We start from the raw sequence: 13,513 nt of genomic DNA, 5'->3' as shown, positions 1-13,513 counted from the left end.
ACTTCTGATCTGCTGGAAAAAGATCCAAAAAAGAGAAAATGTACAGTGTGCTATACAGTGTGCTTCAGATGTGTGGATGAAAAAACCTTGATGACATCAGAAGTCAGATGAGTACCATACATTTCAATCTACATCTTTTTATGAAATGCCATCTCAACACATCAAACCGAAGCAGAAGGGCTTCACTGGCAGAAGATCACACCAGGTTTTCACTCTTGTCAGTTAAGAACAGGAAACTGAGGATGAAATTCACACAGGCTCAGCAAAATCAGATAAAATTAGATTGCAAAAGTATTGCCTGGTTGAATGAGTCTTGATTTCAGCTGCAACATTCAGATGGTAGGGGCAGAATTTGAAATACACATCATGAATGCATCAATCTAACCTGCCCTTTATCAACATTTCAGTGGTGTGTGGTGTAATGATGTGCACAATTTTGTTGTTGTTGTTGAACATACACTCATTATAACCAGAGTGGAGCCTGGTTATAAAATCTTATAACCAGGGATCTCTAAGTAGCTTGAATACCTACTTAGAGAGTACAGCACCTTAAAAAGGATGGACATTTGTGTCATGGATGTGCACCCCAAAAATCTACTGCAACTGTGTTTTGCTGTCATTTCAATATATTTAACCTGTAAATTATTGATGGGGAAAAGGGATGTGTGAGTGTCTTTCCTCAGCCTGTTATTTTGCGGCAAAGGTAACAGAATAGATACAAAAATATTGGCGAAATAAAGTATCATGTTGACAGGGTCACATATTTGTAACAGAGAAACTTGTTAAACTAAATTTCTGCAAAAAATAAAAAATAAAAAAAAATTAAAAATTAAAAAATCCACAAAAATAAAAGTATTATTCAAAATAGACTCCACTCCATATCGGTATACTTTTACATGGTCAAACTCAAACATATTTTGTTATGAATGAGCAATTCAAAGATTAAAACATATCGTAAGTAATTTAATAGTTTGCTTATTTATAATATCTTGACGTCACGGTCAACACCGTTGTCCACACCCCCTCTTTGTTACTGTGGAAACCAATAAAATAGATGAGTGGAGCGCGTGTATCAGATAGTCACTGAATTAGCTGGAGAAGCTTAGCCGTAACACTAGCTCCATTTTGACGTTTTTATGGGCACGTTTGCGGAAAGAAATTCAAAATGCTGCAATAGTTCTATGCTGTAAAAAAGAAGAAATTCCCAGGTATGTCCTATCTTTTTGTGGTTTCACAGGAAAGAGTCTTTTGGTGTTAGGTCGTTAAACGCTTGCAGTCGAGATATATTTTAGCCAGCTTAGCTCGCCAAGGTAACGTTAGCAAGCCAAGGTAGGGTTAACGTCAGCGTCCCTACGGGGAGGTCTTTCTACCTGTTTTCATGTCAGCACCGCAAAGAGTAAAAAGAAAACCTCTATAAACTCGTTGTGTGTACTTGGGGTGAGAGGCAGGAGGGAAAAGTAAAGTTTGCTAAGGCTTTTTTACCCCAGGAAAACAAGTCTTGACAAGTTTATCAAGCGCTCCTGCCAAAGACATTCCCTTTGAAAGGAAACTTTTTGTAAAATTTTTTTTTTTTTTTTTTTTTTTTTTTTTTTTACCTGACTGAGCTCTCTATAAGATGTGTATGTTATATTTACGGACTCGAGTTTTGTTTCTACACGCAGCAAAATAACTATTGGAATGTCGCACATCTATAGTGGAAAATTTTAAACATTGACACACAGTGAAAGGGAATGATTAAAGTGTGAAAGTCAGCAGAAACATTCGGGTGTGAAATATATACACTGTATCCGCCACAAAAGGATATAAATGCTTTATGATCACTTTCCTCAAAGCTAAACTTGCACTGCCCTTTCAGGTACGTTGTAGCATTGATTTAAATCTGTCAATTTAAACAGTGAACACTTGCGCAACGGACCGTGTACTAATACGGTTTTTTTTGTTTCTTAATCTTGTACTTCATATGTCAGTTTCATGTTTTGACACCTATTGTTTGAGGTTACAGCCTGTAGAAAGACAATCTCAAGTTTATGCATGGGAAAAAATGCTTGAACCTTTGGCTATACCCATCTCTTTCCCAAAATTGATTTGCATCATATTTTATGTCATGTATTTTAGAGCAGGGCTACATTTTTCTGAACCTCGGAGGAGTTCTTGTTTCCGATTATGGAAGCCAAAAGTACAAAAATACTTTGCGCACATAGATGCTTTCAGGGACAGTGACTTCCAAAAGTATTCACACCCTTAGAACATTACTACATTTTGCAACTACGCACTTAAATGTATTTTCTTCTCTATTAGCTTTGGTAGTCTAGAAATATAGTTTTTTGTGCGTTCTTCTGTACAAGAAAACTTAAGAGCAGTCGTATTAGAAGGAAGTCTTGCTACAGATTTTGAATTGGATTTTGATTTTGACTCTCTGGGTCATTCTAACACAAATATATCTAAATAATTGTACCTTTGGTTGTATGGTTAGCATAATTTTTCTGATGAAAGGTGAACTTCCCCCACGGTTTCAAGTTTTATGCAGCCTTTAACAAGAGTTCTCTCAGTATTGTCCTGTATCTCGTTTCGTCCATCTTCCCATTAACTCTGACTACCTCCTGTGTTCCTGCTGAAGAAACTGTAGGGATGTTGTCCTCACTGTTGTTTGCAGCTCTGATTTGCTATGACAGTTTTGCATATAGAACATGGCTGTATTAGTGAGAATAAAATCAGAACTATGTTTACTACCTGTGTGACTTCTGGAAGTGATCTTGCAGGATTTAATGTAGGGCATCGAATTAGAAAAACCGTGCATTCTACATTTCTCAAATGTTTCATTGTAAAAACATTTTTCTTTTGCTTCAGTGATGTACTATATTGTATTGGTACATCACAAAGAAATCCACTAAAATATAATGAAAGATATCATTGCTACAGGAAAAAATGTGAATATGTTCAGAAATACAAAGGTTTTTGCAAGGACCTGCATTTAAAAGATCAGCACTCACCTACTATAGTGTAAAAGCCATGTGTTTACAGATTATCGCCTGTGTTACATATTAACCCTTGTTACTGGTTCAACTGACTTGTTTTTTCCAGACGTCTGCTATTTCCTGTCCAGCTGGATCTGCAGAAAGTTGGAGACCCTTCAATTCTTTACCTGGTTTTCTACAAGCAAAACAACTGGAAATAATAAGAATACAACTTCTTTCCAAGTTTTTATTTTATTTATTTATTTATTTATTTTTTTTACATTATTATTATTACTACTTTTTTTTCTTTGCAAATTACCTTTAGGGCCTCCATCACTTTGCAGTTGGGCTTAAGAACCATCTTTGCTTATTTTATATCATTGTAATGGCTACATGTCTAATCACTATTCATGGCATATTTATCCCATTACAATGATGATTCATTTCTTTTAACTCAGTATTTCTTAATGCCACACGTGTAATTTTTATAAAAATAAACTATTCCTACTCAAAAACTGAGCAAGAGTAGGGCTATGGACATGTGTATTTTTGGTATTATCATTTAAAATTTCTTTTGGATTCCTCTAATAGAGTGGAGTTGTCTTGGGATTTAAAGGAAGTTGTGAAAGAAACTAACCACAAACATTTCAAATGAAGTCAGACCAAATTGAAATGGGAGGAGAAGATGAGGAACATAAGGCCCTGGACCTTCCTGATGACAGAAAGCCCAACAGAGTCATGAAAGATAATAAAAGTGAGGATGAAGAGGAGGAGGGAAAAGCAGCTCAGATTCCCCGATATCGCTGGGTCATGCATTCTGCTGTGATGTTTGGACGAGAGTTTTGCTACGCCATGGAAACCGCTCTGGTGACGCCAGTTCTTCTACAGATAGGTAAGCAATACTGTCTTTCTGAAAGTCACACTCCTGTCTTGCCGTATTACTTAAGTGAGTATGTATTATGAAGTTGAGAAGAAAAATGTTTAATTTACCCATAGAACCTGTACTCATGTAGTTTTGCCACTGAACTGGTTTGAAAGATGCAAAGCACACACGGTACTTTTCTGACAAGTTTCCTACAAGTCCAATCTTGCAGTGGGTGAAGTTATTAGACTCGCTCTGCTTAGGTAGCTTAGTACAGCTGCTTCAGTATAATGTTGGTGTGATTATTTTAAACTTGCGTTGACAAAGCTATCTCCTTTTCTTTGGAGGTCTTTCAGTGACATAATTGTGACCAAATTTCTCTAACATGTCAGGACATTAAACCAATTTGGCCCACAGTTGGCCATGATGGTGGTGTTTGTTCATTTTCTTTATTGGAGTGATTGGCTTTGAATGTTTTGAGTTTTACATAAGTCTTCATGATTAACAGTTCTCAGGAGATAGTGGAAAAATATTATGCAGTTTGTTGTCATTGGATTAGACTGGATGTTTCCGTCTGTCTCCCAAGCTGCACCTCTGTGTTATGTAATAGTAGTACCCACTGAGGGGCTTTAGCATGGTGTTAGATGTCAACTTTGCCAGCATAGCAGAAATGAAACAAAGGCAGTTTCCCCTGCCCAGGTATGCCAAGAATTTGTAACACAGCACATTTCAGGTTCACCATGTTCTACTCTTCTGGTGTATTAAACTTATTGTGTTTTTGTGCTTTTGTTTTCTAAGACATTTAGAATGCAGAATCTAAATGTAATGCTTTAACACTTTAAAGTGTCCAAAGAAGATGAACATATGTCTTAAGGTTTCACATTAGATCTTTTCAACAGATAAAATTTAAGCCTTATATTTCTACTGTAAAGTCTTATTTTGGGCATAATTTGAACTGTTTTATTTGAGTGACTTCACTTTGTGATTTCTAGGTCTTCCTGAGCAATATTACAGTTTAACCTGGTTTCTCAGTCCCATTCTGGGTCTTCTGTTCACCCCACTGATTGGCTCAGCCAGTGACCGCTGCACTCTGCGATGGGGCCGGAGGAGACCATTCATTCTGGCTCTTTGCACAGGAGTGCTAATTGGTGTGGCACTATTTTTAAACGGATCATTGATTGGTAAGACAGAGTCTCAGACGAAGTCACCCCTCTGCAAGGATTACAGTTATTACAGGTTAATCCACTTTATATATATATATATATTTTTTTTTTTTGTTTGTTTCAGGCCTTTCTATTGGTGACTGCCCAAACACCAAGCGGCAGCCAATTGGTATCGTTCTTACTGTTGTTGGTGTTGTGGTGCTGGACTTCTGCGCTGATGCCTCTGAGGGACCAATCAGGGCTTACCTTCTTGACGTTGCTGATGCTGATGAGCAAGACATTGCTCTGAATATACATGGCCTGTCTGCTGGTAAGGCATTCCTCACACGTTTACATTTAACTTTTTTTGGTATTATTGGTGAACTTTTAAAATTGCATAAAAGAAACATAAACACCTACTATGTAGAATTTGTCTGGTTTATAGTCAGATTAACTTCAAGTACTACTACTATTTATAGTACTTTTTTTAAAACAAAATATTTAATCTTTCTGGAAATTGAAGGGAAAAATAGTTCCCTTAGTTGGTGAGCCATAAATAACTGAACAAAAAGTGGTGGTCATTTTGTGCAGAAATTGCATGAACGCACTTCAAACTGCCAAACCTTGCCTTTTTATAAATGGCTTTATTCAAAAAAAGTGCTTAGTATGGATTGCGAAGGGCCAAGAGAACCAGAAGTTGCAGGCCGCTGGTCTTTCTCATAAAATTGAAAAGAAATACAATACAGACCAAAAGTTTGGACACAACTGTGTGTCTAAACATTTGGTCTGTATTGTACATGGAAGTTAATGAATTTTTACATGATGATGTTAAAAAAATTCTAGGGGTCTGAATTACAGCTGAAATGATAAACCAGATTAACCATGACGAACCATCCATCCATCCATTTTCTAACACCCTTGTCCCTAGTGGGGTCAGGAGGGGTGATGGTGCCTATCTCCAGCTAACGTTCCAGGCGAGAGACAGAGTACACCTTGGAAATGTCGCCAGTCTGTCACAGGGCAACACAGAGACAGAGGGGACAGACAACCATGCACACCCACGCCCACACACAGACACACACACAGTCACACCTCGAGAAAAACTTGACTGTCATTAACCTGACAGTCATGTTTTTAGACTATGGGAGGAAGCCGGAGTACCCGGAGAGAACCCACGCATGCACAGGGAGAACATGCAAACTCCATGCAGAAAGACCCTGGTCCGGAAATTGAACCCAGGACCTTCTTTCTGCAAGGCAACTATGCTACCAACTGCGCCACAGTGTAGCCCCCGTGATGAACCAATTACTGAAATAATTAACCAGTTTAGTAATTATTAATTGGAGAATATAGACACAAAAAGGGCCATTTGCCGAAAGAACACCACACTCAGTAATGAAGATATAACACCTTTGTCTGAAAATGTGTTCTACCGAAAACTGCTCAAGGTTTAAATTCTGGAAAATAAATAAGTAAAAATATTTTTTTAAAATCAACTAAACACCTGTTGTTATCAATTATTAATGGGTTAATACAAAAATTTGTCACAGATTAGCCCAACTTTGTATTGATAAGTCAAGAGACCAGAGCTTTTCACTTGTTGATGTATTTGTGCAGCTGCAGATGTCTTTTGATACAAATGACCAAATGCTAACTAAAGGAATTGATGGGTTCTAGGCAATAAAATGCTTATTTTTTTATTTGAAAATAAATTATTTGTTTATTAGCATTTTTTAATGTTTCTAATATAAAAGAGCCTATATTAGAAAGCTTGTCTATAATCGATAATTCTATCGATTATATTGTCAGAATAATTGATAGAATAACCAATTACTAAAATGGTCATTAGTTGCAGCCTTAGTTTGAATGATTTTGCAAGGCCAAGAGTTTTGAATATTAGGATTATGTAGAATATTTAATTTCTTTCTAATGTAATATGTCAGCATGAACAAATCTGAGTGTGAATTTAAGTCACGTTTTCATTTCAGGAGTCTTTACTGTGCTTTTTCTGGTTTTCCAGGACTTGGCGGAGCGGTTGGCTACATGTTGGGAGGCCTTGACTGGACCGGCACCGCTCTGGGTAGAGCATTCAGGTCACAGGAACAGGTCCTGTTCCTGTTTGCTGGGGTTATCTTTATTATTTCTGTAACACTGCATATGCTCAGTATCCCTGAGAGGACTTTTTCTTCAGCCAACCAACTGAAAGATGGAAAAGACGATGAGTCCACCAGTCAGTTGTCTGTAAAACTGCCTGGCAGCACACGACCTTGTCTCATTGCAGTTGCAGAGGAAGATGCTGTTGCACCACCCTCTTGCCAAGAAGAGAAAGAAATGCATCCCAAGGAAGCAGAAATGGATTTTCTAGCTGTGGACAGAGTTCGGAGTAAAAGTGATTCTGTCCTTGCCATGCCAGATGCTACAATCGAGTTAGACTCTGACCTTCACCTAGACAGGCAGATTTTCTTGCCTGAAGTGCCTTTATTACCAGAAGATCTGGACAATGCCTTTAAGCCATCAGACACTGGTATGGAGTTGTCATCTCCTACTAATGACCCCGCCTCTCACACTAATGGAGGAGAGTTTGTAGAGCCTACGAATACAGATGTGCCTCAAATAAAGGATCCAACAAATGGCCACCTTTCTGTCCCTCAGGCCAGTTCTGCCTCAGAGAATTCACACGTACGATGGGTAAGATCATCCACTGTGAACACTAATGTTATTTCTTTTGCCTTAAAATTAGTTTGAGAACATAGCTAATCTTGTAAATTGTCTGTATGCACTTAACTTTAGTATGTACGACTCTGCCTAGACAGAAACTTACGTGCTTGCGAAGTGTAGAAACCTGTGACATTTGTTTAGATTTTTAATTGGTATCTCTGCATCTCTCTCTTCTTTTAGCATGAGCTAACTGCTAACGGCAACAGTGCTGGTTTGCCTTCCTCTCAAGCCTTGAATACAGGTAAAGGCCACACCTCTACCAAACCAGGGACCCGCACTGGCAACTCATCACGGCAACATCCAGCAACCTTCTACAGACAGGTAGGCTTATTTTATTTATTTTCTCCGTTTTATTTAATTTATTCTTACATAGTGACAGTTATTGCAATATCTAATTTCCCTTTGGGAATAATCATAATTGACACTAGTTCTTTCTTCATCTTCAGCCCTCCTTTACATTTTCATACTATGGTCGAGTGGCATTACAACGCTATAGACTGAGACGCACAAGACTCACAGGCCCTCGGCCAATCACCACCTCCTGTAGTCTGACTGATCTGCGAGGCATCCGGGGACCTGTGCACAGAAGAAAGAGGCAGCTGTCTGCAAGTAGCCTTTCATCTGATGGCTCCAGCAGTGTTGGGGAAATGGAGAGGGGTACAACTGTGAAGCTTCTTTGGCTATCCATGTTCAAGGTGAACTAAACTTAATACTGTTGTACTTTAGTACAGGATTACCTATACAAAATTTGTGGGAAATTTGTGGTTGTACATTAAAGGAGCCTGTCTTGTGGATAAGTCAGTGTTTAAAAGGGGTCTGGAAAGGTATGGAATTGAGATTAGTATGCTCAAAGTCTGAAAAGGAAATAAGAGCTCACAGATCGTTCGTTCATTCATTCATCTATTCTTGCATTTATACATTCTTTGATGTATTTAGTCACTGGCTTTCCACCATCTATTTGGCTTTCCATTCCGTTATCTCTGATTAATACAGGGCTTGAATTTAAAGCCTGATCATCAGTAATGCTTTACATTGATTTACACTAAAGTTTTGTTTTGAAATCTTTAAAAATTGGCATTAAAATTTGAGCTCACAAAATGTAAAAACTCTGATTTAAGCTTTAGGCTAACTGTCGCTCTTTTTATTTCCCTGTTCTGCAGATGCCAAAGCAGCTCTGGAGACTGTGTGTATGTCACCTCCTTACATGGTTCTCCATTATAGCTGAAGCTGTGTTTTACACTGACTTCATGGGTCAGGTCATTTTTCATGGAAATCCTAAGGTAAATGCATACATATGTCTTTTTGTTCTATTAAATAGAATATTGAAATTGTGCATCATATATTATTATTATTCATTTATGTTCCATTCAACCTATCCAGTCTCTTTGTCTTGCATTAAAGCCTGTGCTCTGCTTTTGTCAGGCTCCAGGCAATTCCACAGAGCTACAAGACTATCACAGAGGAGTACAGATGGGGTGCTGGGGGTTGGTGGTGTATGCTGCTACTGCTGCTGTCTGCTCTGGTAAAACACCAACCCTGTTTTTCATCCTGAGAGTACTTAACACTGAGCAAGCTACCAAATTACACAAAAAAAAGTTGCAGATAATAGTTAAGCTTCCTTTTTTGTCCCTTCAATGTGTTGAATAACCAAAATCCTCTCCCCTGTTCCAGCTATTCTTCAGAAGTCTTTGGATAAATTTGATCTGAGTATTAGGGTCATCTATGTTGTGGGAACTTTGGGATTCACAATAGGTAAGTCAAATGGGCTGCAGCGTAGTTTCATATGATGCTTCAAACTTGTATTTGTGTTCATTCAAAATCCTTCAATTTTTTGCTAAAGTTCTGAGCGGGACTATAGAGTATCCACTTTTTTAAGTACATTATGTCAAGATTGCAGCAACAATTACAGATAAATTATTGCACTTATTAGTAACAGTTACTTAGCATAACCTTTATCAGATTCCACTGTTGAGTGGGAACTAGACATTGATTGGGTCGGGTTTGACAATGATTTTTTGTTTTTTGATGATTGAGTGATCTAATAGCATCTCAAAGAGAATGGGACACATAAAATAATCATGTTGACATTCTCACTGATTTTGTATTAAACCCATTTGTAAAGTCTTCCTAAATTTTGTTGCATTACATTATTATTAGGAACTGACATCTTTGTTACATTGAGTTTTTCTTTCTTTAGGAACTGCAATTATGGCAATATTCCCTAATGTCTACGTTGCCATGGTGATGATCAGTACCATGGGAATCATCTCCATGAGTATATCATACTGTCCCTACGCTTTACTTGGACAGTACCATGAAATCAAAGAAGTAAGATTGGAAACGAGTTCACCACACATTGTTTTGATTCTACATTTTAAAATGTAACAACTTTAGATAAATATTGACCTTTTTTTTTTTTTTTCCTTCTTCTTCTTCTTTCTCAGTACATTAACCATAGTCCAGCCAATACTCGAAGAGGCTTTGGTATAGACTGTGCTATTCTAACCTGCCAGGCATGTACAGTTTTTACTTTCACTTAAAAATGATCAGAATTTAAAATAAAGATTTTGCACTTATAGTTCTTAACCTGTGATGATGTGTTTTGTTTTATTTTATTTCCAGGTCTACATCAGTCAAATTTTGGTTGCATCGGCTCTTGGATCTGTAGTTGAGGCTGTCGATAGTGTACGTGTCATTCCAGTTGTTGCCTCCGGGGGCTCCTTCCTTGGATTCCTCACCGCTTGTTTCCTAGTAATTTATCCTGACACAGAGCCCAGTAGTTCTGTAGATTATTAGGACTCTGATGCTCTACCTGGAGAGGAGGGTCAGATTAGTAAAAGGACCAGTGACTAGAGACTAGCTCTGCTCAACCTCAAAGATCAAACCAGAGAAGACTCTGTTGCCTAAGGGTAGAAAAGAACTGCCATGATGGATTGACTCAACAACCAAAAACTGCATCATGTGTAAATTATACCAAACCTTACTGATGTGCAAATGTGATGGGCTGTACCATGTGGAGCAGCAAAGAAACACAAAGAAGGAAAACATAACTGAAGTATGATATTCCATCTAGTAAAAATGTAGGATTGGTAGATTTGGATTACTAATGTAATCTAAATGTGAAGTGGAGGAAATAATATAGAAACAATGCCTGCTTGTGCTGCTCTGTTTGTGGAGTTGTTACCTCAACCCTAAAAAAAAATAATGTTTAGCCAGTAAGTCAGAACAACGAAGACCAAGCTTGAGCTGCTGGTCCAACTGTTGACATTTATTTAGTACAGACTACTGGAAGCACAAAGCACTTTGATTTTTTTTTAACAGTGCTGCCACTTGGCTGGTGCCAAATATCACCAATGTCACATTTTACTCTGCTGCTGCTTCTAAACTGCCAAATGGACAATCATAATGCTGTAGAAGGGATACTTGGTGCAACCCTGCATATTTTCAGATTAAATACAGATGTATTTATTTATTCCACCTTTTGGTGGACTTCATGGACATTTCACTGCCATTTTACAAAAGCCAAAAAATGTCAAAAGGTACAAACCTCTTGAGTTTATTCTAGTTGCATAGGTGTTATACGATCAAACATAGGCTTTTTCTTTACTTACACTAGTTAATAAATGTGTCCATAATGGTTCATTTTAGCAACATATTTGAGCCCCCAGAGAGTTATTTCCATTTTGTGAATCAATTTTTTGATGATTAAAAGTTTATCTCTCAGGGTGTTTTGTAAAAACAACTGACTGCTGGGCTATTTTGAAAACAGTTTGGATAGAAAAGCACATTTTTTATGCTGAGTTCAAATCTGTTAGCCGTATTCTTGAAGATGAACGGGAAGAATTGGAGACCAGTAGGATTTATTGTAGTTGTATCTTTGTGCATTTCCTAGAAAGCAAACTGACCTTTACCCTGTTGTGCATGCTTATATCAGCTGATCACTGTAAATCTGTCCCCTGCTAGAGAGCTACACCAGGGAATGTATTGCTCCAGAATAATGAGCAAGGAAGTTAAAAAAAGAAATGCATGATTATACAGAAGGCATGTTTGGTATTTGGGGTAGACGAAGTTCCCAAAGTGCATTTAATAGTTGTGGAGTTACAGCAGAACGTCATTAAATGTGGTGTGAATTCAGAAAGCAGATTTTTAAAGCCTGATGTAGTGTTTGGGTCATTTATACTGTAACATCACATGGTGCATTATGCCCAATCATCCGTGCTGAATGAAAGTGAGGATCACTTTGCATGGCTCATCTGCAAAATCTAAAGTATTATGATTGCTCAGCTCAGGAGAAACATCAGACCTGATTTCCTGTCTTGTGACATGAAAGGATTGTCTGTTTTTCTGTTATCTTCTGTTGAAGGAGTTTACTGTGCTCCCTAAATGTACAATCTTTGTCTTGTTTTCAGGCAGTGTCAGCATTTTAAAGGAAATATCAGAAATGCAAAGATAAAACTGAGAATTTTTTTTTGTAATTTGAAACAAGTAGCATATACCTGTTTTCAAATGCTTCCCCCCCCCCCCCCCCTCTCAATAGGCTTAAATCTAATAGTAATGAACAATTCAAAACACTTTTTTTCTACTTGGGTTATATCACACCTTTTTCAAAAATAAAAAATCCTTAGCTTATCGATAACGTATAGAAACTTGGACTTAAATTTTCTTTAATGTGAGAAAATGGAACAATGTTTTTAATGCTTTCAGTTTAGTTCAATTATCGATTTTTCCAAAGATTGTTTTCATATTATCTTAGAACTCCCATATTAGTGCAAAACTACTTGCATTGTATATTGTAACTGTTATTTTTTTAGATGGTTTTGTTTTGTTTTTTTGTTGTTTTTTTATTTAACAATTGAGCACATTGTGTGTTCTCTTAAGACTGATTTTTGGTACAGAATTTTGTAAATGGTCCTGTTAATTGGAGATAAATATTCAACATCTGTCATCACACGTGAATCCAACAGTGGTCCAGTTAATTCTTCAGTTTCTGTTGTTACACAAGAATCTGAGATGGGAAAAAATATGGGGGAAAATAAATATTTTACAATTTCCAAGAAATGTCTTTTATGGCACACTCTGCATTTCTGTCTCCATAAATTAAAGCTGTACCAAATCTTTTTTTTTATTATTTACAATTGCAAAAAATTTCAACAGCTACATGGTGGTGTATGGTCAAAGGTTTTCAGACTTGACCATACACTATTCATTCTGTGCATGAATGTCACACTTTTTTTTTATTTTTTAAATTTCATATTTTTATAGTGCAAATGATTGAATTTAGTTTTAAATGTAAGAATTGGATGCAAAATTTGATTTGTAGTGGATTTTCTTTCATCTTGTTAGGTCAAAATTATGCATGCAAACTCAAACATGTTAAACGTCCCTTAGCCAGTCACAGAGAAACTTAGTAATTTTCTGTAGCCATAAATGAGAAACTAGTCTTAATTCTGACCAAACTTTTCACGTCTCTGGTTTTTACCTGCATGTTTTCAGAATATGTTGTTTTGAGAACATCTATAACATAAATCTTTTGAACCAAAATCTTGACAAATGCATTGGTTATCGTCCAAAATGTTGTCCATGAAAGTTTCTAACTGTTCATCAGAAACTTTTAGACCAAAAACTGATTTAATATCAAGAAAATGTGTAAAATGAGCATTTCTTTGTGGCTTGTTTGTATGTCAGAAAGACATGTAGTGTATATACTGAAAATGAAATGCTTTGCTTGATTTGCCGTGTGTTCACATTTTATTCATTTAACAGAAATTGACCAATTCAAACGTGTTTGATAAACTGTCGCCATCTACAGGCCACATCCAGACAGTACAGCCAGCTGT

At 37.1% G+C, this 13,513-nt stretch overlaps 1 protein-coding gene across 1 annotated transcript; it reads left to right on the top strand.

Moving 5' to 3' along the window:
* The first annotated feature begins 1,052 nt into the window (after positions 1-1,052).
* On the top strand, positions 1,053-13,405 carry LOC122831499 (solute carrier family 45 member 4-like). Its single transcript, XM_044117722.1, has 13 exons — positions 1,053-1,208; positions 3,082-3,846; positions 4,809-4,997; positions 5,104-5,289; positions 6,979-7,646; positions 7,857-7,997; positions 8,123-8,371; positions 8,837-8,956; positions 9,099-9,198; positions 9,348-9,428; positions 9,874-10,004; positions 10,121-10,189; positions 10,299-13,405. The coding sequence occupies exons 2-13, from the start codon at positions 3,606-3,608 to the stop codon at positions 10,470-10,472; spliced, it is 2,349 nt and encodes a 782-aa protein (XP_043973657.1). The 5' UTR covers positions 1,053-1,208; positions 3,082-3,605; the 3' UTR covers positions 10,473-13,405.
* The last annotated feature ends 108 nt before the right edge of the window (positions 13,406-13,513 follow it).

The sequence above is a fragment of the Gambusia affinis genome, linkage group LG05 (genome assembly GCF_019740435.1).
Source record: "Gambusia affinis linkage group LG05, SWU_Gaff_1.0, whole genome shotgun sequence".
Taxonomy (NCBI): Eukaryota; Metazoa; Chordata; class Actinopteri; order Cyprinodontiformes; family Poeciliidae; genus Gambusia; species Gambusia affinis.
This window is presented reverse-complemented; position numbering and strand designations above follow the sequence as displayed.